This window comes from Myripristis murdjan, chromosome 18 (assembly GCF_902150065.1).
Source record: "Myripristis murdjan chromosome 18, fMyrMur1.1, whole genome shotgun sequence".
Lineage (NCBI taxonomy): Eukaryota > Metazoa > Chordata > Actinopteri > Holocentriformes > Holocentridae > Myripristis > Myripristis murdjan.
In genome coordinates, this window is record NC_043997.1 from 23134756 (window position 1) to 23162305 (window position 27550).

General features: G+C 40.8%; 2 protein-coding genes across 4 annotated transcripts in view; one reads left to right on the forward strand and one right to left on the reverse strand.

Annotated features, from left to right (window-relative positions):
- Positions 1-413, reverse strand: part of acox3 (acyl-CoA oxidase 3, pristanoyl) — a 35476-nt gene extending 35063 nt beyond the window's left edge. The window contains exon 1 of one of the 3 annotated variants that reach the window (XM_030076585.1): positions 178-413. The gene's annotated coding sequence lies outside the window, so the exon portion shown is untranslated. Of the gene's footprint in view, positions 1-140 lie in introns of all 3 variants that reach the window. The other 2 variants (XM_030076584.1, XM_030076586.1) reach the window with 2 other exon arrangements.
- A 7640-nt stretch (positions 414-8053) lies between these two features.
- On the forward strand, positions 8054-26833 carry senp3b (SUMO specific peptidase 3b). The gene is made up of 12 exons (XM_030076593.1): positions 8054-8421; positions 11069-11194; positions 13286-14005; positions 16045-16158; positions 17632-17743; positions 18179-18326; positions 18817-18864; positions 19687-19764; positions 20777-20914; positions 21809-21892; positions 22373-22423; positions 24869-26833. The coding sequence occupies exons 2-12, from the start codon at positions 11107-11109 to the stop codon at positions 24977-24979; spliced, it is 1692 nt and encodes a 563-aa protein (XP_029932453.1). The 5' UTR covers positions 8054-8421; positions 11069-11106; the 3' UTR covers positions 24980-26833.
- The last annotated feature ends 717 nt before the right edge of the window (positions 26834-27550 follow it).

Below are 27550 nucleotides of genomic sequence, written 5' to 3' on the forward strand. Positions count from 1 at the left end.
TATTCAATAAGCAAGTTTCATGATTGAGTTTTGTGTGTTGTGCTCTTAATACTCTTCCAAAACCTAGTCTGTCACTTAAGTTACTGTCACTGCCACCGACTTAAATGGCTATATATAAAAAACACATCCCCAAAACTTGCCTGTCTATCAATCTAGCATACTCACTCTGTATGCTACCTGTGTGTGCAGTTGAACCTTCTCTTTGATATCCCAAGGTTAAGGTGCAGCTCCCTCAATAAATGCTCAGATTTTCGCTCTTTCAGCGACGGTTCAGGCTGTTCACGTCCGTCAGTAAGGCAAACAAAGTCCAAGCACTTCAAGGAAAACGGCTTCAATTCAGACGGACCATTTCAAACAACGGAGCTTGTATTTACAACAGTCCTGTGTTAACATGTAACCCACTCAACGTCAACGTCTTCTTCTTCTTTAGTGCAGCAGGCAAACAAGCTTAGACGTACATTACCGCCACCTGCAGTAGGTTGGTCAAAATACTCCTCTCAGGTTCGTGAAGTATATGTATATTGTATATATTGTGTATTGTTTATATATGTGTGTGTGTGTGTGTGTGTGTGTGTGTGTGTGTGTGTGTGTGTGTGTGTGTGTGTGTGTGTGTGCGCAGTGCATTCAGAAAGTATTCAGACTCTCTCCCCTTTTTCACTTTTGGTATGTTGCAGCCTGATGCTACAATTGTTTAAATTCATTTTTTCTCTCATTAATCTACACTAAATAGCCTACCCCATAAAGACAAAGTGAAAACAGAATTATAGAAAATTTTGTATTATTATTGTATTATGTGTATATATGTGGCCTAAGTCCTCTTCCAATCTGCATAAAATATTTAGAACCATCTACCAAGCAATTATATTCACTCAAAGCCACCAATCAGAACATCAGGTGAGGGAGAGACATTTTTTTATTGTTAATAAACATTAATTTGAACATTGAACATTAACATCTAATGAAGCATTAAAGCTCTTGCTTTAGCACAAAAGGTCTCATCATTAGGACATTTTTTTTTCAAGAAGAATGCTTCAGACAAAAAAAAAAAAGCAGATTGGCCTGAGATGTAATCCCTCTACTCTGCCTTCCTCTTCTTGTCCTCCTCTTCTCTGCGGGCATGCTCCTGCTGTTTTCCCCTCCACTGTTCCTCTTTCTTCTCTCTCTTCTCTTCCTTTCGCAGCAGCTTCTTTCTCTTGCTCTGCTGCCACTGAGCCATTTCAGGGCAGCCGTCCACTGCAAGAAGGAGTGGTGAGGTTAGTGTGAAGTGTGAAGGAGCGTCTGAAGGAGAAAACGCTGCCATAAACTCTCCTGCTGAGGGAGCTGACTGACTTACCTTCACAGCTGCCTGCAGCAGACGCTGTGCTCCTTCTTGAAGGTCCTGCCGATCTTCAGGTTCTTTTCTCTCTAGAAGTGGAAGTGCCAGGCCTTCAGCTTCCCCTTGAAACCGAGTTGTCTTACTTTGTACAGTGTGCACAATTAATACCAGGACGACGACGTGCTATTAACTTGACATTTATTCAAGAAACTGGTTAGCGATTGAGTCTCTCCTTGGGGGTCGTCATGGACGATCATTTTGAGAGCTTCATTATGTGCTTGCCTTGAAAAGGCAACACATCTTAAAATCTTGCATATTTAATCTTTTTAATATTATTATTATTCCACCTTTTTTTCGGCGCGCTACTCCTCCTACAGCTTTGGTTTTAGGCCCCCACAATGAATTGGGAAAATGTGCGGCCCCATTGGGAGAAGTGTGCTATTACTTTTATAAGGAATCCAACTCACGGAATTCTCAAAATTCCAATTTTCCTGAAAATTTCGGCCATCCGAAATGAATGGCCAAAACTTCAGAGGGCTCCAGGGCCCAGAGCTTTTAACCTGCGTCCACGCACCAAATACAAAAAACGTGCGTCTTGTGGAGAAGAAGCGGTGTGTCAATTTTCAAACTGATCAGACTATGCGATTTCTCATAATTCAATTTTAAAATCGCGATTTTGCCCTCATTGAAAAATAATGGGAAATCGGCAGACACTCATGCATTTTCAAAGCCTCACAGCTCCCTCATTCTTTGGCCCACAGACTCCATTCAAAGCTTAAATGACTCAGCAGATGTTCAACTTTATGTGTGTCATCTTCAATTTTTCATGTCTGCTTTAGTTTGCCATAAAACACAGTTTAAGTTTGGAGTTATTTTTGAGCCGCCTCTGACTTTTGAATGAGTGTGTATTGCGTGAGCTAGAGTGGCATTCCTGAGGGCTAGAGTGGAGCAGCCCTGAAAATTCGCCTAAAACTTTTGTCTTAAACTTGCTCTGCTGGCCACACTTTTCACTGCACATGCATAAATTTGGGATCAAATTGTAGGAAAAATAGTTGTGCTTTGAAAAATGTAAATACAAAAGCAAAGTAGCTTCAACTTTTTACACTGTGACACTTAACGAGGCAGGAGTGCCAGCTCTCTCCCCCATAGACTCCCATTATATCTGAAATGCAAAGTCTCGGGAGAGAAGCAGAAAGACACACTTTTCCAACTCGCTCTAAGGTGGGCATTTTTGGGAGTTGGAAAATAATTTTGACACAGTTTGAAAGCCCAAAGCCTTGCCTTTCTCATGGTACATTTTATTTTCTGCTCGGACTTACTATCATTGACAAAGAAGCATTTGTTTGACCACTACTTTTAGGTGATTTTTCACAGAAGCAGCACTATCACTCATGCTGTGTGCTTCATAGAGCCTCATTTCTGGCTCCACCCACACAAGCCCCAGTAGCACAGTGGATAGTGTCTCTGCCTGCCATGCAGGAGACCAGGGTTCAACTCCCCGCCTGGGCAAGAGCCACAACACTACACAGCCCACAAACAGCATAGGGCTGGCGGTTTACACATGTCTAGGCGCTGGCAAGGCAAGCACATCAAAGTTTCTTCAGAAACTTTATAAAGTCTAGTTATCATTGTCCTTCTTGTTTTGCCTCAGTTTCTTCTTTGTCCTCCTCAATCTCTCCTTTCTCCTGTGGAGAAGTGACGGCGCTTTGGAGCTCTTCAACACTCTATTGTTGCTCCTTGATAGTTGGACGCTGCTCCCTCAGCGTCTCCTCAGCTCTGGTTAGGTAAAAGTCATTTAGAGTAAGAGTCATGCATCCAAAGTTGCCCAAGCACAACAAACAAGAGCAATAACATCATCAGAGCCAAAGAGCAAATTATAATTAAATAAAATTAAAATTAAATATAATAAATAAATAGAATATAATAAATAAATTAAAATATAATAAGCCACCATACATGTCGGACATGATACAACAGGCATTCCACAAGTGCTGATGTACAGTATAACAGCACTGTGGCGTTTTACTGCTACATATCACTCCGCCTCCAGGATCTAGGTTGTCACGTTAACAAACTTCGCACCGTGTTGATGCAAAGACGGACACACTGCTAAACGACAGCTAAAAATGTACAAAATGAAGCCATTTAGTCCCATGTTATATGGTTGTGTCAATAAAACAGTGAAAAAAAACAAAGCTTCTTAGCTACGGTTAGCTTTGTTGGCTAAAGCTAGTCTTGTTTTTGAGAATTCATTAAGCTAATTAGCATATAATGCTAAACCTTCACAGACCTTCCTGCATCTGATTGGCTAAGCACATGATAACAATGCTGTTTTTAGCTAACAGGCTAACAGGTTTTCACTGGTTTATTGAGGGTTTTGTCTGTTCCTGTTGCAAATGCTCAGTAGCAAACTACTTGTGTTGGCTGAGTGAAAAAAATGATTAAATGAGTCAGTCTGTTGTGTCTTATTATGGCTATTTGATGAAAACTTTTGTACAAGTGCTTGTACATCACACGAAAGGGAGCACTGTTATAATGAATATCAGCACGATGAGGATTTCCCCGCACCCTCAAACCAAATATAACCCTTTGGAAGCTGCATGGAGGTCAAATGTCTTGTCTTTAAATTTAATTCTTTGTATCCTGAGCAAATTTGCTTGATTCCTTTCAAAAACATGGGGAAAAAAAGGCAACGTGCAGCTTAGAAAGAAGTGGCCAAGAGAGAGGGAGAGAATTATTGTAAAGTTGTCCAAAAACCAGGGGACAATGTCAATTCCTGGGCTGGACATGAGCGATCTTAGCCTGCAGCTCCTGGATGAGGCGTTTCAGCTTGTCGATGTCTTTCTGCAGCTTTGAGATCTTGTGGCTGCTGAGCTGCTCCTGGAGCTCCAGTTTGTCCCTCAGGACCAACATGTCCCTCTCTCTCTCCGGTCCGGTCTCTGTCCATCAGCAGGGTGAGCTTTCTCTGAACCTCCAGCAGACTCCCAGTCTTTGTTGAGCAGGACGGGGCTGTAACGAGCCTGTCCTCCAACTGTTCACTCCCTTCAGCGACATGCTTCTTGAGGTGATTGGTTTGAAAATGCAACACTACTGTGAAAATATCTAAACATATCAAGAAAGAAAGAAAGATGCATTTCCATGGTCCAAAGTAGTAATTCTGAAAAAGTGTCATAAAATGAAACAATTATATGTAGATTTTTTGTATAGATTACGTAAACTGCATACATTTAATTTTTAATTAGGCCCATTTATGGCAGACATTTTTGTCACCTGTTTCCACCCACAATTTTTATGCTACAAAAACTTCCTGTATGTCAAACCATGTGAAATTCTATGTAGATTTCTACTATTACTTTTGTTATTGATAGTCCTCATTCTTTTTGAGTTATCATCCTTTAAATATAAACACATAGACTTCAGTTGTATTTATAAGTCAGCCAAGGTATACAGTAGAAACTATACAGTATGACATGCTGGAGAAAAATACACACTTTCATGTGGATAAAATCTATAGTTCATGAGTTATGAAATACATGGAAGACAGTTAAACCCCATCCACTTCCACTGTATTTATATGTCAGCGACTGTATACATTAGAAACTCCATTCAAATTTCTACATGCTCATTATGATTTGCTGTTCAAACATGCACACTCTTACAATGATAGACACATCGATGCAAAACAAATCAACTTGTCAGCTTACAGCAGTCACACACATTTTCCTCAGGAAATGCCCCTTTTCTAGTTTCAAATGCCGATGAGAATTGGTTAGCTGCATTTTGTAATGATGGGACCTGGGATCTGTCTACTCTACAGACTAGATGAGAGAGGCTGATTCAGTACTTACAAGCAGTCCCCTCATTTCTCCCTTCCCTTAACCTCTCTCAGGGGGTGTGTCTTGGAAGGGTCTGTTTTGGAGTCTGTGAGCTGCAGCTGGATGCTCTTAAAAAAGTGAGGAATCTGCCTCAAAGGGGCATGACATGTTTTTTTTTTTTTTTAAATTTTAGAAAAAGTGCAATTCACTGCATTCTGGCACAATTTCATTTACGTAAATAATAAGGCGCACCATTTGATATACACAAACAGCAGTTGTAGCATGTTATTACATATTGTGCTGAATTGTTATACATTTGTCAAAAAAAGAAAAAAAAGCACAGCTCCCACATTAGCTGATGTACTTAGCCTTACACACAATGTTTCAATCTGTTTTTCGTACATTGGGTAAGCACCTTCATGCTCATCAGAGGATGAACCCTGTCAGTTTTGGTGACCCCATGACCTTTCACGCCAAAATGTCAACTTTGCACACAAGATATCACAACATGCAATTGCTGGATTGTCATGATATTTTGGTTGTGCATTCATACACCCCAAAGGAAAACTCCACTTGACTCTAGGACCTTTCTTCTGGCGCCACCTTCAGGCTTAACATTTGGCCTACACACAACATCTAACTATAAATGGAGAAATCTCTGAATGTGTGTCTGTGGTTCCATTATCTCCGCAAATGTACGTCTGATCGACTTCAAACTGGGCTGGTGTGTTGCTGTGGACCCTCCACAGTGCAGTGTCGAGTGTGAGTATTTATGGTTCAAAAGTTGCAAAAATTGCTTTCAAAATGTTACTCTTAACGTTATGTTTGACGGAATGCAAAAGGCAGAACTCAAATCTGAGGTCATTATCTGAGCAGAGAAGTGAACCAAGTGTACACTGTGTGTTTATGAGGAGTAAAATAGTGGTGATTTCCTAACATTACACTTTTGCTGTGTTGTCCTGGGGCATGGCCGTCGGCATTCAGGGCTAAAACCAGAATTTTTTTTTTTCCGAGGCCTGAATGTTCCCAGTGTGCAGTCACATCCAGGGGCCAGATGCATAAAACTCTGTGTAGATTCATGACTGCGTGTGGCATATAGTGCACAAGCCTCTTTTCCACTCCCACAATTAACTATAAATGTATGAAGACACAAGTGGCTGTTTGTATATCAGTTCACTGCCTGCTGCACCACTCTTTACACCTGTCAACTATACAAATGGGAAAAAAAACATGCCATTTCCACCAAATGGGCGTACCATGAGGTTCTCCAGCAGCCACAAGAGCTGTCATTACATGCAACCATTACACACTACTGTGTGGCTCTTTACACCGCCCATATGATTCATTCAGCACATGGATCTGTGAAGTGATATCTCAGAAATGCTTCAGTGATTAGTTTGTAGTGCTCATTCCTAAACCGACATTACAAGCTGTGTCAAAACTATAAACAACGTATTATAAAAAAGAATATCAACAGCCAAGTAAAATGTTGACTCTGGCTTCATGTAGATTAAGAGAATGATTGATAATCACTCAAAAGTAATTAATCAGTGTTACCTTACTAAATGTGCTGTTGATTGGTATTTTACAAATCTCTTTGTAAACAATGAGGGAAAGCAGAACAGAGGGCAGTGAATATCCCAAGAGGCAACAGACTCAGGGAGAGTCAGTTTTTAGGAGGATGACACACATACTCGAACATTTTCACACATTTTAACGGGAAGCACACTAGTATCTCTAAATGTAAAGAATGGAAGGTAGTAATTAGCTGAGCGTATTCATGCCTCCCAGGGAATGAACCCTGTCGATTCTGGTGTCACCATCACCTTTCCTCTAGGCCCACCCTTGATATCTCACAGTCAGGCCATGAAATTAGATGAGCACATGCATTCTGTCCAGAGGATGAACTGTCACAAACTTGGTGACCTCATGACCTTTCCCGTAGACCTCAGACCACGATGTCAGAGGAGCATGAAATATCACAAAATTTAATGAGCAAATTGCCATGACATGTTGCGAGTGCATCCGTACACTCCTGAATTATAAACTGGCCATGCTCTACACAGCACATAACTTGTTCATGCATTTATTTCAACCTGAAACATTACAGCATATGCAGAGATGATAATCTGGCCTGGACTTGAAAATACAACCTCCTGCCTGGACATGTAGCTTTCACAATAAAAACAGTCAAAATTTAAACATGCAACAAATATAGTTATGTAGCTCCCATTTAAAAAGAACAATCATCAAGAAGAGAGGAGTCATTAAATTAACATTCAGTGCACAACAACCATACAGGACACGGTGATGAATCAGACACTGTACAGGTCACCAAACTGTTACTCAACAAAATCCACTGCCTACACACTTGTTGTTTCACAGCATTCAAACAATCAGACCAAGGGAGCAGCAGAGAGCAGCTATATGTACTGATTGTAATGATTTTAAAACTTTGATGTTGAAACTGAACAAAGAAGAAAAAATATTTTATTTTTTAATGGGAATTAGTAGTAGTAATAGTATCAGTATTACTAGCAATAGTAGCAGTATTAGTAGCAGTATAAGTAGTAGTATTAGTAGTGTTAGTAGTAGTTGTATTAGGTTAGTATTAGTATTACGCTAATATTAGCATTAGTAGTAGTAGTACGAGTAGCAGTAATAGTAGTAGTCTTAGTTGAGCAAACCTAGTAATATTAAATACAATGTTGAAACAAATTGTGGGCTATCACAGCTGCAGAAAACTAAACCGGTAGCCTGTTGGTCTTCAGCAGCCATATGAATCATGACGCTCTGTGAACAATAACTTCCAGCAGTTTCTCTGTGTGTGTGAATTCTAGTATTACGCTGTAATGAACTGTTTCAAATGAAAAATGTGCAAATAAAACGCGTTACTGAACCACAGGCTGTAAAGATGACGCAATTGCTGCGCGACGGATTTGTTGTGGTTAACATGACAGCGAAAAAGCTGCAGTGATCCGGCTCGGCACCTCCATTATTTCCATCCCAGATCACTTTAAAATGAAATAGGCTGCTCTTCCTGGTCGCATACGGGTCGTTTAATCTGTAACCCGCGGTTTCTGCTCAATATTGGCCATTTTCTCCGAACCGGAAGACCTGAAAGAGATCAAAGTTAGGAGGTGACATCTGGCTGTTCAACACCTGACTTCATTGAATGAGGTGTAGCGAAAATTAGCATTTGTTTTGGCTCGATCCCCTTACAAAATAAAAAACACAACCGGCATTCAGTTGCACTTGGGAAACATATTCTTATAAAACTGCAGGTTAACGGTGAGTATGTGACTACAATACCTACATAGGAAATGCAATAGGTCGACAAATCGTTTTATTATGTTGTAGCTAATGGTTTGTCTTTAGCTAGCGTTTAGCTTCTGCCCAGCTAGCTAGTATGCTATCATGGTCAGCTGGAAGGGCACTCTTGCGGCATTTCTGCTCATTTAAATGACTGCGAGTGTGAGTGTAAGTGCGTCCTCTGTGTTGAATTCCGTTTTAAAACAAAGTGTGTTATAAATGTATGAATTTAATAATGGCCTCGGTGCTCAGGCTGAGGCGACAATGCTAACTGGCCGGCTACACGCTGTTGTGCACAGCCAGCCAGGCTTGGCTAGGGCTATTTCCTGCATCGGAGACTCTGCCTCTCCTTCATAGAACAGCTGTTTGGATTAACAGTCATTATCGCATTGGACAAACGCTTCGTTAAAGCAGCAAGGCTTGTCTGTATATGCACATGCACGTCTTTTTGCAGTGTATTCTTGCAGTCCCTCTCAGACAGAGCCTTCCCAGTCGACATACACACACAGCTTTGCTAACGTTAGCCGGCTAAGCTACATAACACGAAGAGCGACCCGCCGTCCAGCTGCACATGGCAACCAAAACTGTGACCGTGACCAGGTTGTCGTGTGGTACACCTGCAGCAGCAGGGCTCATCTGCTTCTGCAACAAATATCTGTTTTCTTCGGGGGCTGGAGATTGTAACCAGGCCAGCCTCTCGCAAGCTGCATTGCTCTTGGAGCTCTGTTACACACAATAGTAATAATAAACTGAGGTCCGAGGCTTTATTTGATCTCCATTACAGTAACAGTTAGGTCTGGGACGATATGTGTATCTCCTAAATCGATACTATCACGATTATCAGCACGCAATTATTCTAAAAGTATTGCAATTCTTCAATTATACATGTGCAATTCAACAAGTAGACTTGCGATTCTCTAAGTATAGCGATGTGATATTATGATTTATTGCAATTTCTGTTTTTTGAGTTATCCCCTAGTTTGTGGATGTAAAGTGTCATGAGGCTGTGATTATCCTAAAGGTCACAAGGGTCATTTTATACAGTGATGTCAAGTTTTTAAAACAAAATGAAATGGCTGCTATGGGGGCTAACATCATCACACTTGAATCAAATGTGGCTCATTGAATCCACAAGAGTCTCTCTCAGCTTTCCAGTCAAAGCCAATTGTTGCAGCTCCAAGACTGTTTAGGCCCCAGTCTGCACAAATACACCAATTTAGGCGAACACATTTTTACTGCATGCAAAAACCTGCATGGTTCTTGGCCCAAACTGCATGGGATTAACATGAGGTGGGCTTGTCTGCAAAGGGGAGAGCCATGGCTGCCCAGAGAACCCATTTTCATTCAGAGATCTGGAGGTCAGAGGTCAAGGGACCCCGCTGAAAATGGCCATGCAAGTTTTTCCCTCTCCAAAATTTTGCCTAAATGTGGTCATATTTAGTTCCCTTGCCGACAGTCTTGCTTGACATGCTTGGTATCAACAGATTCCGTAGTTCTCTACTTTAAAATAATAATAATAATAAAAACTTAAGTTTAAAAAAAAAGATTATTTAAAAAAAAATCACAATCCTTAAGTTAATTGATTTTTTCCCCCCACCACTACTAACAATGTGCTGTAGGGAAAATGAAGAAAAGACTAAGCTCCCAGAATAAACCACACTTCTTTCTTCCCAAAGCAATTTGCACTTTAAACAAGGAAAAGCACTAGAGACTCGTGCTGCTACACATCCGTACTTTACATAACATGACCGCACTTTTCACAATATGATTCTGATGCTGCTCTATGTTTTATAACTTATTTATATTTTTATGCATGTCCTGTGTTTCCATGCACCGCAGAGTGGCAATTTTAATTTTGTTTTATGCACATACAGTGGCAATAAAGTCAATCTAATCTTAAGTCTGAGCATAAGGCAACAGTTGTTTATTTCCAGACAAAATGCTGCCATTGGCCACCTGTTGTGCCCGATACAGCAGCATTAATGTGAGGCAGCAGTCATAATTGCTCTGTCTTCAACAATCATAAATCTGATGATGTATTGATTGTTGTGTAGGGGTGTAACAGTTCAATAAACCCATGGTGCGGATTGTATTGTGGTTTTTGGGTCACAATTTCGGTTTGATAGGTACACCAGGAAGGAAAAAAAAACACTAGCTCCAGTGTTCTCTGTCTTTTCTTCTATTTGCAAAAATAATAACAAACATATTTTTTTCATTCCGCTATTTGGGGTATAATATCAAATCAACAAATATTCTTTTAAAGGCTACTTGGACTTTTTCAAAAACCTAAAAATACTTTCAGTATACATTAATTCATCAACTTAGTGTGTGCTTAGTTAGCTCTCATACAGTGGATGTGTTTGTGACACTGCACTTTGTGGTGTGTAGGGTGTTAGTGAACGGTTCAGTTTCACACCCCTAGTTATTAGACTAGCAGGTCAAACATTTTCTGTGTATCTCAGTCGGTACAACAAAGGGGTTTTCTTCCCACCGGCTCACCCATCCAGTCAATGATTTTTACCCCTGTTGTTGTTACATGATTGGGCAAGTGTTTAGTTGATCCTCAACTAGCTTTTTTCTTTTTTTCATAAAATTCCTTTGCGTAAACTGTGCTGGTTGTTTGCAGGCAGCGAGCTGGCGCAGGTCGTGGGGTGTGCGTGGATAATGCGAGACAGCGGTGGTAGCCTGGCTCAGAACCGCTGGCAGGGAGACCTGGGCCTGACCGCTGTGGGGCAGGAGGATGCTGGAGGAGGTAGGCTGTGTCCTGATGACGACTCATGGTTTTTACACACCCAACAGGGTTGCTTTGATTCTGAGTGGAGATAGAGCTCAGGAGACCCCCAGGGGCCCTTAATGGTCCTTGATGCTCCAGGGGTCCTTGGCAAAATGAGGAATAGTTTAAATGTTTTATCAAAGCATTTAAACACAAGAAAGCATTTTGCAAGTATTTAAACACAAGATATCTAAATTCTACATTTGTTTAGGTAATTTTCTTTTTTTCTGCTGATTTTTTTTCTCAAATGTTTGGTCATTTTTGCTTAATTGCCTTTTTTTTCTGATGTTTTTACAAGGATTTCAAAGGGTTAATTCACTAGACATTGCTATAGCAAATTATGTATGAGTGAGTATTGGAACATTATGTACAATATATGCAAACATGAACAATTTCATAGGCACCACAAACCAAAATATCTTTTCATGCCAGAGTCCCAAGGGCAAAATGATTTAAAATGGGTAACTGGTAATTAATGCGAGCCACCGAGGAGGTCCAGAGCATGGAAACGTTTGCCAGCTGCTGATACATGTTGATTATTAAGTGACAAGTCTGGTCATAACTTCATACCAAACAGGTTTGTGGCAGTTTTAACTGTGGAACATTTACCCCATTCAAACCCAAGCAGCCCAGAAAATACCTGCTCCTGCATGTCAAAAAATATGTTTTTTGGTTTAATAGGACGGACAATATAATCTGAAGCAACAACAGGAAGTAATCCCAAAATGCAGACTTAAATGTATAACGAGGTGTTTGTAAGCTGTTTCTCATGATTGGAAAGTGTAGCATAAGAAAATGAAGGCTGTCCTGTTGCTCATATTTAGCTCTTTTTGTTTTTTTAAATGTTTTTTCTGGACTGGAATAATTTTTTTTTGTATTTGAAAATATCAAAATACCTGTGTGGTAAAGGAACATTTAAATTTAAAATGTAAAGTTAGTTAAACATTACTTTTCTCAAGAATCTTTTAGCAGTGGGGCAGGGATGTATGGTGTATATATGTGTGTGTGTGTGTGTGTGTTTCCAAAAAAATACATTAAATCATAGTTAATAACATCATTAAACAATTTAGCACATACCTGTTGCTACTCAACACCCAACACACTCAACACAACATACCTTTGTTACATTATATGGTATAATGTTAACAAAATATTGTGAACAAGAATTTATCAGGGATGAAGAATTAAAATCGAAACGTTAAATTGCAATATGGCCAAGTGCAATATCCAAAGGTAAAATATGTGATAAAACATTGTAAATTGTCACTTTTTTTAGTGGTACACAGCAATATTGAAATCTCACAAGCAATTTTTTTAATCTAAGAAATTAAATGACCGTTGATGACAAAAGTAATTTTAGCACCCATCTTTGGCTATTGAAGACTTCTCTTTTATGAATGTTTATGTAAATTGTAAAATCTAGCCACAAATAAACTTTTGCTGGTGCTCTCCCTGCTATTTCAGGGCTCCAGACTGCGACCCTAGAGACCAAGTGCGACTATTTCAGAGTATGCAAGTTAAAAGTTCATGTGGTCACATTTGTGCAAGTGCATGGGATCCATGTTTTCCAAGCACAGAGCTTTATGGAACAGTTCATTTAGCTGTTACCTTGTTCCAAAAATGAAGACGGTGTATAGCCGATTATTTTAAAAAGCAAAATGAGGAGAGACAGGAGGAGGCCTGTGAGGTGGGACAGCCAACGTCAGGTTCTGACTGACGCCGCTGTTGATGAAAGTGTAGGCGACTGACTGACTGACTGACTGACTTCACTGCATGTTCAGACTGAGCGTGTGTGACTAAAGTGTAAAGTGACACATGTGCAGGAACTTGGCTGTTCACACCAGAAGCGTATTTTTTCAGTGCTGGTTACACACAGATCCTGTGTTTTCAGTTGAGATGGAAGACCTGCCAGTAAGGAAACCACACAGACTGTAGTTTCTAATGTATTTTGTTGACCACTCAGATACTGCAACAAAATCTGCAGACGCTTGGGTCACAGTTGCACTTGGTTAGACACCACTCATCTACTCCACCTGCCATTTAACGTAGACCTCACATCTTTGTGTCTAGGTGGAATTCCTGGGGACCACCTCATTGACCCAGCGTCAGGCCACAGCGTGCCCAGCCCCATGCACCTCAAACTGGGCCAGAAGGAGAAAGTCTGGATGGGCGAGTATATGGAAGAAGAGGAGGAAGATGGGATGGGTGAGATTGAGGCGATAGGCGACGAAGAGGCAGAGAACAATCTGGATGGGGAGGAGGGGGCAGAGTTTGAGGGTGGGGGTTGGGATGATGATGAGGAGGAGGAGGGAGACGACGAAGAAGATGGGGAAGGAGAAGGCGATGAGGCAGAGGTGGAGTGGGAAGTCCCCGACTTTCCCTCCCAAGCCAATCAGCACCCCCACCCACAACACCAACACCATGGACCACAACAGAAGGAAGACGAAGGCGGCAACGTCAACATGGACGTTACTGACTCCCAGGCCAAAGCAGGGGACTCGCCTCGATCCAGATTCCCGGTGCGGTCCCGGCTCAGCGGCCTCAGGGCCCTGCGGAGGCTCAGGCGCTGGCAGCGGTTGCGATCCCATGGTGGCCTTCGTTTCCGTCTCACCCAGCACTGGAAGAGCTGGCGCCAGCGGGCTCAGTGGTTGGGCATCTTAGGGCACCGATGGGCCAGGAGAGGGCAGCGGTACAATCTGTACAGCAAGCAGAAGAAGATCAAGAGGTACCGGCCATCATTCACTGATGAAGAGGACGATGATGACGACAGGTTCACCGAGTCTGAGAAAGGTGGGGGAGATGTGGTGATATATTTTACATTTTCATTTACAGCACAGGGTAGGTTATATGAACTAATTATATTACAAAGTAATAGCAGGTCACTGGATGAATATATTGCACTTCCATTAAAGTTGGAGATTCCCTTACCAATTTTTGTTTATTTAAATCACTCTTAAATCACCCTGTAATTGGCAATTATAACTGTAGCCCAGCACAAGACACTCAGAATTTCCCACAGCGCTTGATAAGAAGAGATAGCTACCTTGACATGTAGATTGAGAGGAATCCTGTAGATAGAGGTGATTTTTACAACTTAAGTTAAAGCTGCTGTAATCATCATCTGTCTCAAACATTGGTCTTTAACTTTATCCATGAGTCCAGTAGTGATCTCCAGTTATGTAGTTCATGCAATAGCACACTGATCTTACAAGCCCTTCATTTATTTACTGGACTTTGTTGGCCTGCAAGTAATGACATCAGTTTTACTTTATACAACTTTATACAAACCATATGGATATACTCCGACTTGCTGTAAATCAAAGACTGATGCCAAAGCTACTCAGTCCCATTGCTATAGTATAGGTCCCTCACATTCAGGGAGCAAGAGCTTCTCTCTAGAGTTGCCAGGTAGCACCAAATTAAACCGTCATACAGGCAGCAGTCTGTCATGTAAGTGTCAGAAATAACATTTTCTCCCCTGACAGCAGTCTCAGTAAACACAATACAAGGTAGCCACGTTACCTGCTGTATTAGGATTTAGGGGTGCACGTGCAAACATGGGCATGCCCCAAAGTTCACAAAGTCGATAGTTATAGTGATGCTTCCCAAATCAGTGCTCAAAGATGATCTGTCCTGCAAGTTTTTGTTCCAGTTCTATTTTTGTTCATCTGATCCAGTTAAGGACTTAATTCTGATTAGCTGAAACAGATCTGCCTGATCAGGATGTGCATGAAAGTATGTGGCCCTTAACTGGATCATGTGTGCAAGAGTATAGCTAGAATAAAAACTTGAAGGACAGGTGGCCCTCGAGGACTGGTTTACAGCCATATGCCCATACACCTTTGATTGCAATCAAATGCTTGCCTCTTCCCTGTTTGTCATGTTGTGTTTGCCAAAAGGCACTCTGGAAAATGTAACTCAGTAAGTGTAAAAAAAAAAAAAAAAAAAAAAACTACTGGAATGCAGTAAATATCACAGATTGCTATCTAAAAGGAAAGTGTATTTTTTCCTTTAAACACAAGTAAAAGAAGTCAAAGAATACAATTGAGAAGTTTTAAGACTTGTTTTAAGACCTGTTTTAATAACGTACATCTTCTGGTCACAGATGAAATGAAAAGTATTTCTCAAATTGGGATCTGGATCGTAGGCCACTGTAATAAAGGCTATTCACAATATCCCTGTGAAGTCAAATTATGACCAAATTTTTACTGGTTATGATAAAATGCAGTCACATTGCCCACCACTGATTCTCAGCAGGGCAAGTTAGCATTCATGTGACTGATAACCATGTACATGGGATGACAAAATGAGTAAAGGAAAGGATGAAGAATTTTTTTGATAACAAGGCAAGCAATTTGCATGCTTTTGCGGCTTGTTTTTCTGGAGTTCCCTGGCCTTTAGCATTGCACCACTGTAGAGAACCAAACCCAGGCTAGCGAGACATACATGGATCTGTAGTGATGCAACTGATGAGATTTTTGGTCAGTGATATGGACAAAATCAAACATAACAATTTTTTTTGCTGAATACCTTTATATCAGTATGACAATATTGCAGGGATTATTGATGCTTTCCCAAAATATAATATATGATATCTAGTCTCATATCACGATGTTGGTATAATATCGATACATTGCTCAGCCCTAGTCAGTATAATAATAATAATAAAAAAAAAAGAATGGAGAAAATAGGGTCCAGGTTGAATATTTCCACTTAGGCTTTAACAACACAGCTTCAACTCTTCACATTGCATAATCTGTCGTATAATAAATGCATAAGGTGGATGAAGTTTCCCAGTCTGAACAGGGTGATTGCTTTCTTCCCGGCAGATGAGCACATGAACAGCGGCTCTGCAGACAGTCAAGAGGAGAGAGGGAGGAGGGAAGTGGAGGACAAACCAGCGGAGCTCTCCCTCACTGAAGAACACATGAGCTGTGTGACGGGTACGGATAATGGCCTGAGACACTTGTGGTTGTGTGCAATCCGTCTTTCTCCTTCCAGCTGTGGGTCATAAGATGTGTGTCAGCGTGCGTGTGAATGGTATTGTTTTTCCACGTAGAATCCATCTTCTCCCCACTTCCTCATTCACTTTGCAGTCGTCAAATATTGTCACCACAGATATTTGGGCAGCGGCATGTAATGGCACAATAACTGCTTTTAAAATGCAAGCAGTATATCATCCACATCGTGTAAATAGCAAATGCACTTGCATCCATCAGCACGACCATGGGCGTGTTGGTCTTAAATTGTGGTGTGGTTATGTGCATTGTTGGTATTTTGCTATCCAGGGGCAGTTGAAATTGACTGACCAACAGAAAAGAGGTCTGAAGTCAGTGGCACAGTCAAGCTAGTAAAGCATGCCTACATAAGCACCTATAAATAATTAGGAGACAAAGTGCAACCCCTTTGGACCATGCCCTGGTGCCACCACCATTTTTTACACTGGTAAATTAAGTGGACTTGGACACACCCTAAAAGCACTTGCGCCATGCCGTTCAGACTTAGATCATTAAAATAGAGCCTTTTGAATGTTTGGACCATTGGCTACAGTTTCACCACATTTTACATTTTAACAAATCATTTTGCAAAAGCATACAGGTACTAAAGATTTCACAACATATGATCAAAATCCCTCCATTTCCAAATTTGAATTTTTTTGTTGAAACACCCACCTTATAATGTTCTGCTTCTGCAACTTGAAAAAGTTTTCACCATTCATAAACAATGGAACTGATAATGGGCTGTGTAAAATGTTTCCCAAGTACTGTTTTCTAGGAGACAGTTTCACTCCGCCCAATTTTAAGTCATCAAAACACAACAGTGCTGCAGCTTTAGGAAAACTAATGTGGTTGACTTTATTACAGTGGTGGAATATTGGTGTGAAAAAAGTTTGAAGTCTCTCAATAATATCAGAATTCTAAAAAAAATAATCCCTTACTTCAGGAAAAGATTAGCAGAAATGCGATATTACATTAAACATGAAAAATCACCAGAATGGCCCCCTAAGAATTTACTCTCAGTATGAGCTCTTCTCATTCAGCACTAGATGGCGCAAGGCAGTCAAGTTTAATTTGATATCACGATTGCAGTTAACAATGCTGAACTCACCACTGAATAGATGTAGGAGGCAAGATGGCCAAACTGTTAACACTTAGTCAACTTTTTAAAGTGCTGCTACCACAAGCACGATGCTGCACCATGCACAGTCACATCACGATGAAAAACTCGCCAGTATGCAGTCACATGTTACGTTTGAGTCTTAAATGTGGTTTCCAATGTGCAACACAAAAATGGACCACTTTCTCTCTGTGCCACTTCCTCGAGGAATTTCCCTGGTTTGCACAAATGTATGCATTTAACGTTTTTTGATGATTCATTGATATATTTATCCCATGATTTTCTCCTGTTGTCTCTAGGTATTCTTGAAGAGTCTTTACAGCAGTATGGCAGTTTGATTCCCATCCATGTAGATGACATTGTGGAGAAGCTTCAGGATATCTTCAGCGAGAGCTTCTCTCAGCCACACAGGTTGGACACACACACACACACACAAAATGGTAGAAATATTTGGTTGATTATTAAGGAATCTCACATGGTAAATTTATTATATAGTTTTTTATGGCTTTTGGACTTGATAGTCAGAATTGGGAACTGAGGAAGCTCTGACTTGGGCACAGGCTTAGATTTTAACCTACTTGTTTTGCACAAATAATTCCACTGACAGCCAAAGTAAGATCTTTGTGATCTAAAAGGTGTTTTTAATCCAATGGTAAGATGTCTGGCACCTGAAACCTGCTCAGTCAAGAGTTATGCATGGCATATGGCAAAGAAAACAGCAAGTTATTTACCCAGTCACTGATTTGAGATTTTTTCATCTTAAATGACCCAACCTGGCTAAATTATAGAAGTGAAGAGCTGATAAACTGATGTTCAATTTGAGTTTCTCATTTTGTTACCCCTCAGGAAAGCGGTGGTGCAGCACCTAATGCAGTCCTTTCAGCGTTCATCGGGAACAGCCCTTGTGCGAACGTTTCGAGTCAACTACAAACGCCACGTGCTGACGATGGACGACCTGGGCACTCTGTATGGACAGAACTGGCTTAACGACCAGGTACAACAGATCTTTGTGTTTAAGTGCTGCTTTCTTTTCTCCAACAAATACAAACCTTGTACAGTGTCTTCCAGTCATTACATTTACATTGATTTTTAGGACATTTAGTCAAGAGACACATCAGTAAAATAAGCCTCAGTATCTAGCTCATCAACAATTGCAGTTAGCCAAATGTTGTAATGTCCCTGTGATCACAGAACAATCAAGTGTTAGGGAAAAAAGTTAGGTTGTGGACTTACTTTCATTCAGTGAGACTAAAGGCACTGAAGAAATAATAAAATTGATTTAAAACAGACAAACACACACTAGGATTAATGCAATTCTGATGTTGTTGCTGAACTTTGTTTTAAAAAGGCAAAGGTGTAGAAGCAGTTCTACTATATAATCCCCGCCATATCTAATTTCTGCATTATAATTAAAAGGATGGCACTCATTTCAAAGACAGACCTTTGCATTTGGTATCTTTGTTGATAATCTCTGTCTTGTTCAGGTCATGAACATGTATGGTGACCTGGTCATGGACTCTGTACCGGAGAAGGTAAGGAAATAAGAGCAGCTATGCTCTGCTAGTCCCTAACCAAATTAGCATATTGCCTGTTGCTGCTGTCTGAAGAAAACCTTATAGCACCAAATTTTCAACTTTATGAGGAACAGAGCCTTTTATAATAACAACTAAGCATATTTTAAAGCAAAATGGAACTTTGATAGTGTGTGTTTGAGATACGAGTCCACATGGTGGTGAAATATCCTCATTTGTTGCTCTGTGCCTTGGGTATCTAATCAGAACACTGTATTTCTGTCTCCCCATTCACTTCCATAGCAAAACAGCTCCCAACACTTTTAGCACATAAACAAACACAAACAAAGCGGGTTATCCCAATATAAAAAAACAGGAAGTCCCAGTATCCATTTTTAGTGTAATTGCATTTTTTTGTGAAAGTACTATCAGGTTGATTCTTTGTGGTGTGAGACTATGCGGACGTTTTCTGCAAATACTGTCTGCTGGATCTACTTTCCAATTCAGATAGGAAATTATCAAGAAGAGAGAGGTTTAATTTCTTGTAAAAATGAGCACCAGAACTTAAGTGCTGAAATGAGTACTGGAATTGAATGAAGAGATAGAATTCCAGTGTTGTGGATTATCAGTCCAGGGGAGCATGAAGCAACTAATGAGGAGATTTCACCACCATGTGGACTCATGTAACACCCAGGGAACTACACAACCCTACACTTTACCAAAGTTCAATTCTGCTGTAACGCCTTTTCAGCCCATAGTCATGTGTTCTGACCAAATCCCCAAAATAAGTTATTTTTTTTCCCCTTTCAACCAGAACTTACTTTTATTTGTTCTCTGTCACAGGTGCACTTTTTCAACAGCTTCTTTTATGATAAGCTAAGAACAAAAGGCTACGAAGGAGTCAAACGGTGGACGAAAAATGTAAGTGAAGTTCAGGATATAGTCCCTTTTCTTTCTCGCTCTCAACTTTCTCACTCAGATTTTCAGTCACGTGACCGGAGAGGGTTCTCATCTTCGGTGTAAGATGTAACCCTAACCCTAACCCTAACCCTAATTTGATGCTTGAGATTCACCCAATGTGTTCAAATTCAGAGCACATGCAGTATCTTTGATGCCAACACTTAACTCAGCAGAAAGCAGTAGGGAAACAGACCAGCCACCACTAGGATTTTTGGGTCCAGCCATTTTAGTCCAGCCATCATGATGAGCTTATTTAGTTGAGATTTATAGTCCTATTATGATTAGTACTTATGATTAATTGCTTGGTTGACATCCTGCTAAGATCCATGCACACTAGTTGACATATTTCTATAGGGTTATTAAGGCCATGAAGCTGTTATGATCAGTGTGAGGTTGTGTCCCTTTTGAGGATATCTTTAAGTGTCCAAATAATTCATCTAAATGAATGCTTAATGCCTTAAGTGAGTCATAATCAGTCTTTTTAATGTAATTACAGGTTTCTTTGCACTTTATGTCTACTTTTAGATGAATCCAGATAACACATTGATTGTCCAGTCTGATTTATTGAACGTAAATGTTCCTTAATGAATTTCCTGTTCGTATACTGATCATTTCATCAGTTAGCTGTGTTCACTCAGACATAGCCTGTCTTTCTCAGCTTGGTGTCTTTACTTTGGCTTGGTATTAAATTCCACAAAGTTCCATGTAGCATAATGAGATGTTAACAAACCTTAAATGTGTGTTTCTGAAGCTTACAGACATTCTGATTTTGCACCGATTTTTGCATCGTCATCGTTGCTTATATTAAGGGTCTTGAATCTTGACGTTAGAAGGTTTTGTAAAACTAAAGAGGTGCTGCGTTCTGCACACCATTTCAGTGTAATCAAATTAAATTTGTTAACCAACTCTCTCTTTATCTCCTCACCACCCACACACTCCCTCGCTCCGTGTGTGCCTTTTTTCCGTCTGTCAGGTGGATATCTTTCAGAAGGATCTGTTGTTGATCCCCATCCACCTGGAGGTCCACTGGTCGCTTGTCAGCGTTGACATCCCTCGCCGAGCCATCACCTACTTTGACTCACAGCGGACCCTCAACAGACGCTGCCCAAAGGTGAGACTGCACAACCAGGCCATGGCCAGCTATACTGCTATTTTAGTGCAGACTGGAATAAAATGCAAATGCACTCCCAGAATAGCATTTTAATTTGAAATTTTGAGCGCATTTAGTTCAAAGCACAATCCAATATGTGTGTTGTATTGTGTTTTGACATTTGAGAATAATTCAAGTGCATTAAAACAGTTGGAACCAAACTTTTTTTTATGTAAGCAACATTCATGTTATTCAAATTAAAATGCTTTAATCCCATAACATTTTCATGCAACTGTAACCCCTGACAATTTGCAATCATTTCAGCCTAATTTGCATAACTTTCTCCCCCCTATACTAAATTTGGGTGTTCCCTGTTATGCTGCTGCCTCTGGCAAAGTAAGGACATGCAACTTGTAACAGTCATTTGTATATTACATTACAAAAGGGCCTGGCTTTATCTCATGTTGTGTGTTCTGATGAAGGCACTGAACACCGGCACAAATGAAATAAATTGGTGAACAAGAGGTGAAGCTTTTGATATTTTTAGGTTGAGCAATGTCAAAAGGAAGCTCACCTGCATCCATTTCCAATACCAGTGGTGGATTAGTGGATCCTCATCCACTGGTTAGTCGCCTGTCATCACATAATAAACTTTATGCCAAAGCCTTAACACCCACTGGAGACACAGATGGTTTTGGTGCTAATGCTGTGGTGACACTGACTGGCCCAGATCGCAGTTTCAGCAAAAGGAAAATCTCAGTTTTATATATTGTCCTCGCTGTAACAAGGAGGCCTTTGATGTGTGAAACTAAAACCCTAACCTCAGATGATGTGAGCAGGAACCTGTGGCTTTTGCTTCTTTGCTTCAGCTCTGTACACGTTCATTTATTGCCCGTTTGGTTTCTTCCTCTGCAGCACATTTTCAAGTATCTGCAAGCGGAGGCCATCAAAAAAGACCAGCGAGACTTTTTGACGGGATGGAAAGGCTTCTTCAAAATGGTGAGACGTCTTTTAATTAATGTCTAAATTTGTGGGAGCTTCAGATTATTTATTTCGAGATAAAATGAAACTTGAATGATTCCTGTGTGGGAAGTGGGTCATTGCAGCGACTAGTTAGTGGCACAGCAAAGAAAAGTGGATTATAAAGAGGAACCGGGCAAATGTAGGCTATTAAACATAACAGACAACAATGCTAACACTCAAATTTTAGTTAACTTTGAGAATTAAAAGTATCAAATGTAGAAAGAGCAGATGTGGCAGCCCTTAGCGGGTGTGCAGAGTAACAGCAGTAAGCAATACATTAAAGCAGTACAATATGTACACATTAATATGTGCTACAACTATGAAGTTTTACAGATATGAAGAAACCACATGTGTGAACAATATGGTTGAATCTCACATTCAAAAATGTCTGAGTGCATTTTGTATGTTGTGATGTGTATTGCTAATGTATGGTGTGTGTGTGTGGCTGTGTTGCAGAATGTGGGTCGTCAGAACAATGACAGTGACTGTGGGGCTTTTGTACTACAGGTGAGTGTCCCCTGTGTTCACACTACAAAGCTGCTTGAAACCCTTTCTGTCTCCGCTGGCTTATTGTTGCTTTTTGTAATCAGACATCATAACAAGTCAGTGCTGTTCAAGTGGCAGAAATCTATCCTGGTTAACACCAGACGCCACAGACTGTCTGGAGTCTGGAACGCTCTTTTGATGTTGTCCACTTATTTTGAAGATAATGAGGGCTAGGGGGGAAAAGGATTCACTTAAGTATTGTGATTCTTTTTTTTAATGATTTTTTAAATTAAGTTTTTATTACTGAATAGCACTGAATTGATTTAAAGTAAAGATGTTGGTATCATATGAAACTAGGTGACCTAAGGAATCCGTAGGTACCAAACGTCATGCTAGGTTGTCTGCAAAGGGGGCAAAATATCACTCCAAAGTTGACCAAAATTTAAGCAAGGGAAAATCTGGCTTGGCCATTTTCAGCAGGGTTCCTTGACCTCTGACCTCCAGATCTCTGGGCAGCCACGGCTCTTCCCTTTGCAGACATGCCCACCTCATGCTAATCCCATGCAGTTTGGGTCCAAATGTGTTCTTGTGGCCTGTTGTAAAATGGTGTGTTTGTGCAGACTGAGGCCTAAACAGTGTTGGAGTTGCATTAGTTGGCTTTGACTGGAAAGCTGAGACTCTTGTTGATTCAGTGAGCCACATCTGATTCATGTGTGATGATGTTAGCTCCCAGAGCAGCCATTTCACTGTATTGAGACCATTTTTTTGAAACTTAACGTCAATGTAAAAACCTATTTTGATCTTTAGGATAATCACAGCGTCATGAAATTTAATCTACAAACTAGGGGATAATTCAAAAAACAAAAATCGCAATAAATCTTAATATCAAATCCCAGTACTTAAGAAACGCAGTACATATTGAATCAGCACCCAGTTGTCGTGAGAGTATTCAATCAGGCGATAAACATATTGTGGGACGACTGCTGCATGAGATGGCATGCAACAGTCATAGGATATCACCAATTTTAAACTAATGAATCATAGTCACAGCTGATGGCAAAGCAGGTTAAGGGGCACCTTCATTTGTTTGGCAGACAAGGGGTTTTGGGAATTCAAACGTGGAAACCAATCCAAAACAACACTATTAAACAATACTGCCAAATGTATCTGTCCAGACTAATGCCTCAATTAGACTAAAGGAGTTTGAAAGCCCTAACCGATTTTGAAATCGGGTTGCATCACATGCATAAAGAGGAACTTCACATATGTTCTGCTCTCTAATCTCAAACATGCACACACTCCAGGAATTGAAATTAATGGCACATCACACACACTACCGGATGTTACAGCACCTCACTAGCTCTCCCTGTCAGTCATGTCAGGCAGTCATGTTCTTGCCACATATCGACAAGCCTCTCCTCCGTCTCAGCTGTCCAACACACCCGTACAACATCCTGTTTTTGGCTATTGTCATGCTGCTCGGAAAGTAGACACGTAATCATCCAGATTTTAAATTCTGAACATCAAACATGTTTGAAAATTATTGGGGCGGTCCTCATGAGCCTTCAACCTGTTGGAAGGTGTAAGATTGGATCTGTAAACCCCTCACATTACCACATAATCTGGGCAGAACATCTGTACTGACCGAGGTCCCACACCAGATTTCTCCTCTGATTGTTGCCAGGTTGACTTTTGATTAAAATTACCAAAAACTTCAAATCCAGAGAAATCTGAATAAGCATTGTTATTTGTCGCTTTTGAACCTCTGTCCACATTAAAACAACATTTTTGTCCACCAAAATGGAGCTTTTTGAAAGCGCGCTCAAGTGGATGAATTTGAAAATGGAGCCAGACAAAAGCGGGTGAAAACGGAGGGTTTTGTGACGTATAATGCAGGATTGCCATGTGATCCGGGCTGGAACTAAAACAATCACCATGTCAGCCAAAAGAAATATGGTGCTTTGGCACAGATGGACAACTTTCCAGAAATTCCAGATCAGTGTGGACTCGGTAGTGGCAGCTCCTTGCGGTCCCACACAGTCGGCATGAGACAGGCTAGCATTAATTAATTAACCACAGCAATGAAAGTAGACGATTTTCCAATTACAGTTCTTGAGATATTTATTCCTGTAGTCTTTCCCTCAAAGTAGGGCTCAGCAACAAGTCCGTGTTACACGTGCCAGGTATAATTGTTGTTCACAAGACTAAATCATATTGGTATGAAAATAAGAAAGAGCCAAAAATGACAAGCTATTGACAGTTGATGGTGTCAACGATCAGCCAAACCCCATCTTGTGGACTGTCTACACATCACCCAAACTTCCTTGGTAACACAACTCTGTAAGAAATGAATGTATGAATGAATGTGTGTCATTTATTTGTTTGCTTGAATGTATGATCACAAATAACACTGATGTGAATGCAGGTGATTAATTTTTCTGTTTTTAATTTTCCTTCTTCTTCCAGTACTGTAAGTGTTTGGCACTGGGGCAGCCATTCGGCTTTGGCCAACAGGATATGCCCCGGCTGAGGAGGCAAATGTACAAAGAACTGTGTCACTGCAAGCTCACCCTGTGACCCCCTCCCCTCACTGTTCCCCCCACCCGCCGGGTTGCCCCTGCCGTCCAGCAGGAAGGCGCACGACTGGGTGGAGTTGCCTGTTGAAGCTGATCTGATGTGCGGCCGGGATTCAAGCGAACCGGCTGGCTCATGATTGCAGAGAGGACGAAGGGAAGGTGGTACGGCGGACGCCCAGTCAGCTTTAAAGGGCAACTTCACCCTGAGGCAGCAGTCTTCAGTGGCGTCACCCTGCCAGGACGGAGGGACATGGATATAACAAGTGAAGGACAAGGGGAGCAAATGATTGACTGGAAAAAAGAGGAACTTTTCAAAAAGAACTACTTTTTTTCCTCTGACAACAACATCCAGAGAAATTATGAGTTCTTCTACTGCTACTCCCCCCGCAGGCGATCTTGTTGTTTAGCCTTGTTTTTGCCTCTCTTTCTCTTTCCCTCCCTCTCTCCCCCCTCCCTGTGACATCTCTGGTTTTTATTTCCATGTCTATGGTTATTCCTTTGTGGTTGACAGAGGCCAAGACTAACTTCCATTTTGGGAATGTTCTAATCTCCATGTTGTAATCCACTCGCCTCCATCAATCTGAACGGCTAAATGTGAGCATGAAGACGTGATAGAGTATGATATCTGTAGTATCCAGGCCAGGCGGTGGATGAAAGCAAAAGTTAGTTGTTTATGCTGACTACTGCTTGTACTTCAGAAGATCGAACCGTGAACCAGCGGGTTAGGGGAGGAGGGGCAAATAGATATGACATGTGACACATGGAACTCACTGGGGCTGCACAACCCTGTGGTCAAACTGCACCACTGTATCTTCATCCTGCTACCCCGCTCATCCGCCCAGTCCTTGTGTTTGTGTTCCGTTCAAGGTGAAAGTCAGAAATTCCCAGCTGGTACCTCTGGAAAAACCATAGAAACATCAACGCCTCGAGATTTAATTTTCCCAAAATCCTGCAAAATCCTCTTCCCCATGTAACAGCTAATGTTATGACAGTGATATTTAGCAGCTCGCTAACTGCAAGTGCAACTTTACAATTTGTTTAACCATGAACTGCACAGATGGTAGATTTCTATAATGCTGAAAATGGAACCTAGAAGTATTTTGGTAATTAGAAACATGTTTAAAGTACCACTGTATAAATGCATCTCAGAAAGATCAAGGTAGCGAAATCCTTGTCGAGTTTCCTACTTGGAATTCTGAGTTGAAGGGCCGTCCCGGAGCATTTTATTCCCAGATTTTTTGACTTTCGGACCTCTGCAGAGCACAACATATCTGACTCAGTGACATCAGCGTCCCCTCCTCTACTCTCCCCAGTCACACAAATTTCATCCGCTTCGTTTGGGAGTGTGGATCGGCCTCTCTTTGGATCACCGCCCCAAATTCAAGCCAGAATGACCAATTGGCCCGTAGAAGTTATCATTCTGTCTTCTCATTGTGTTCATCTTTCTCTCGCCATCTGTTTTTATCTTTGTCAGTAAACGTGTTGCTATGCTTATCGTTTAAAAAAAAAGTGTATTAAAAGGAGGACAACAAATTTGTTTCATATTTTTGGAGTAAGTACATACAAAAAAAAAAAAAAAAAAAGATCCTCCGGTTGGTATTTCTTTGAAAGTTTGAGCCACATTTTGGTCAGGACCATGACAGCTACAGAACAGATGAAATATGTTCGCAGTGGTGTTACCCTCCTCTACTCTTCTTTTGTAACTAAGGACAACTTTGTTGATAGCTATGTGTTATATTTTTTTTTGTTTCTATTTTTTTTTTTTCAAGCAGGAGTTGATGCAACATAATTGACTGTTTTATATATCTTCTACAACGCATTATGGTTGCTAAGAATAAACATACATGGTAAAGAAGTGACTTTCTCTTTGATGTGGGTGTGAGTCCCAACTTGAACTTGTTGTTTTCTAAAAATGAATCCCATCCCGAGGCGTTCAAGCCCACTGATATTTCGGTGACATTTACCACACTGATAAATATCTTCTCTGTCTTGAGTCAGAAATGTAGTGAATGTCAGCAAGTGGCAGCAGCTATTGCCTGTTAGACACAGGATACTTGGGAGATGTTTTTATTTATTTACCTAGTTTAAGGTTAAAGGTCATGACTAGGGTTTAGATCTCACCTACACAATACACTATCCACTTGAGGATGAGAAATGTGTGTCACCTAGTTTTAGTTCTCAGTTTAGCTTTAATAAACTATAATAACCTTGGTCTATCAATAATATAATAATGTTGGAGCTTCTCACTTACAGCAGTTAAATGTTTTTTATTGATTGATTGATTGATTGATTGATTTCAATAGCTTTTCAGGATCTCAGTGGAGATGACAGCCACCATGGGACATCCAGTATATGATGATGGTGACTGATGATGATTTAGACTGAGATTTGTCATGTATGGCACTGTCAGGTGCGAGAGTTGATCCCAAGCTGTTAACATTAGCGGACTGGGCGCTTCATAAGTTTTACTGATGACTACAGTGTGACTCAGTCCTGCCCATAATTCCAAAATTATGTTCCCGATTGCGACAGGGAGTCGGGTGAGTCACCAGAGACGTCACGGCAGATCACT

Coding starts and splice junctions, on each gene's coding strand:
- senp3b (XM_030076593.1), top strand. CDS start 11,107: ATGCGAGACAGCGGTGGTAGCCTGGCTCAGAACCGCTGGCAGGGAGAC. Junction 17,744..18,178: donor AGCTTCTCTCAGCCACACAG/GTTGGACACACA, acceptor GTTACCCCTCAG/GAAAGCGGTGGTGCAGCACC. Junction 18,327..18,816: donor AGAACTGGCTTAACGACCAG/GTACAACAGATC, acceptor TGTCTTGTTCAG/GTCATGAACATGTATGGTGA.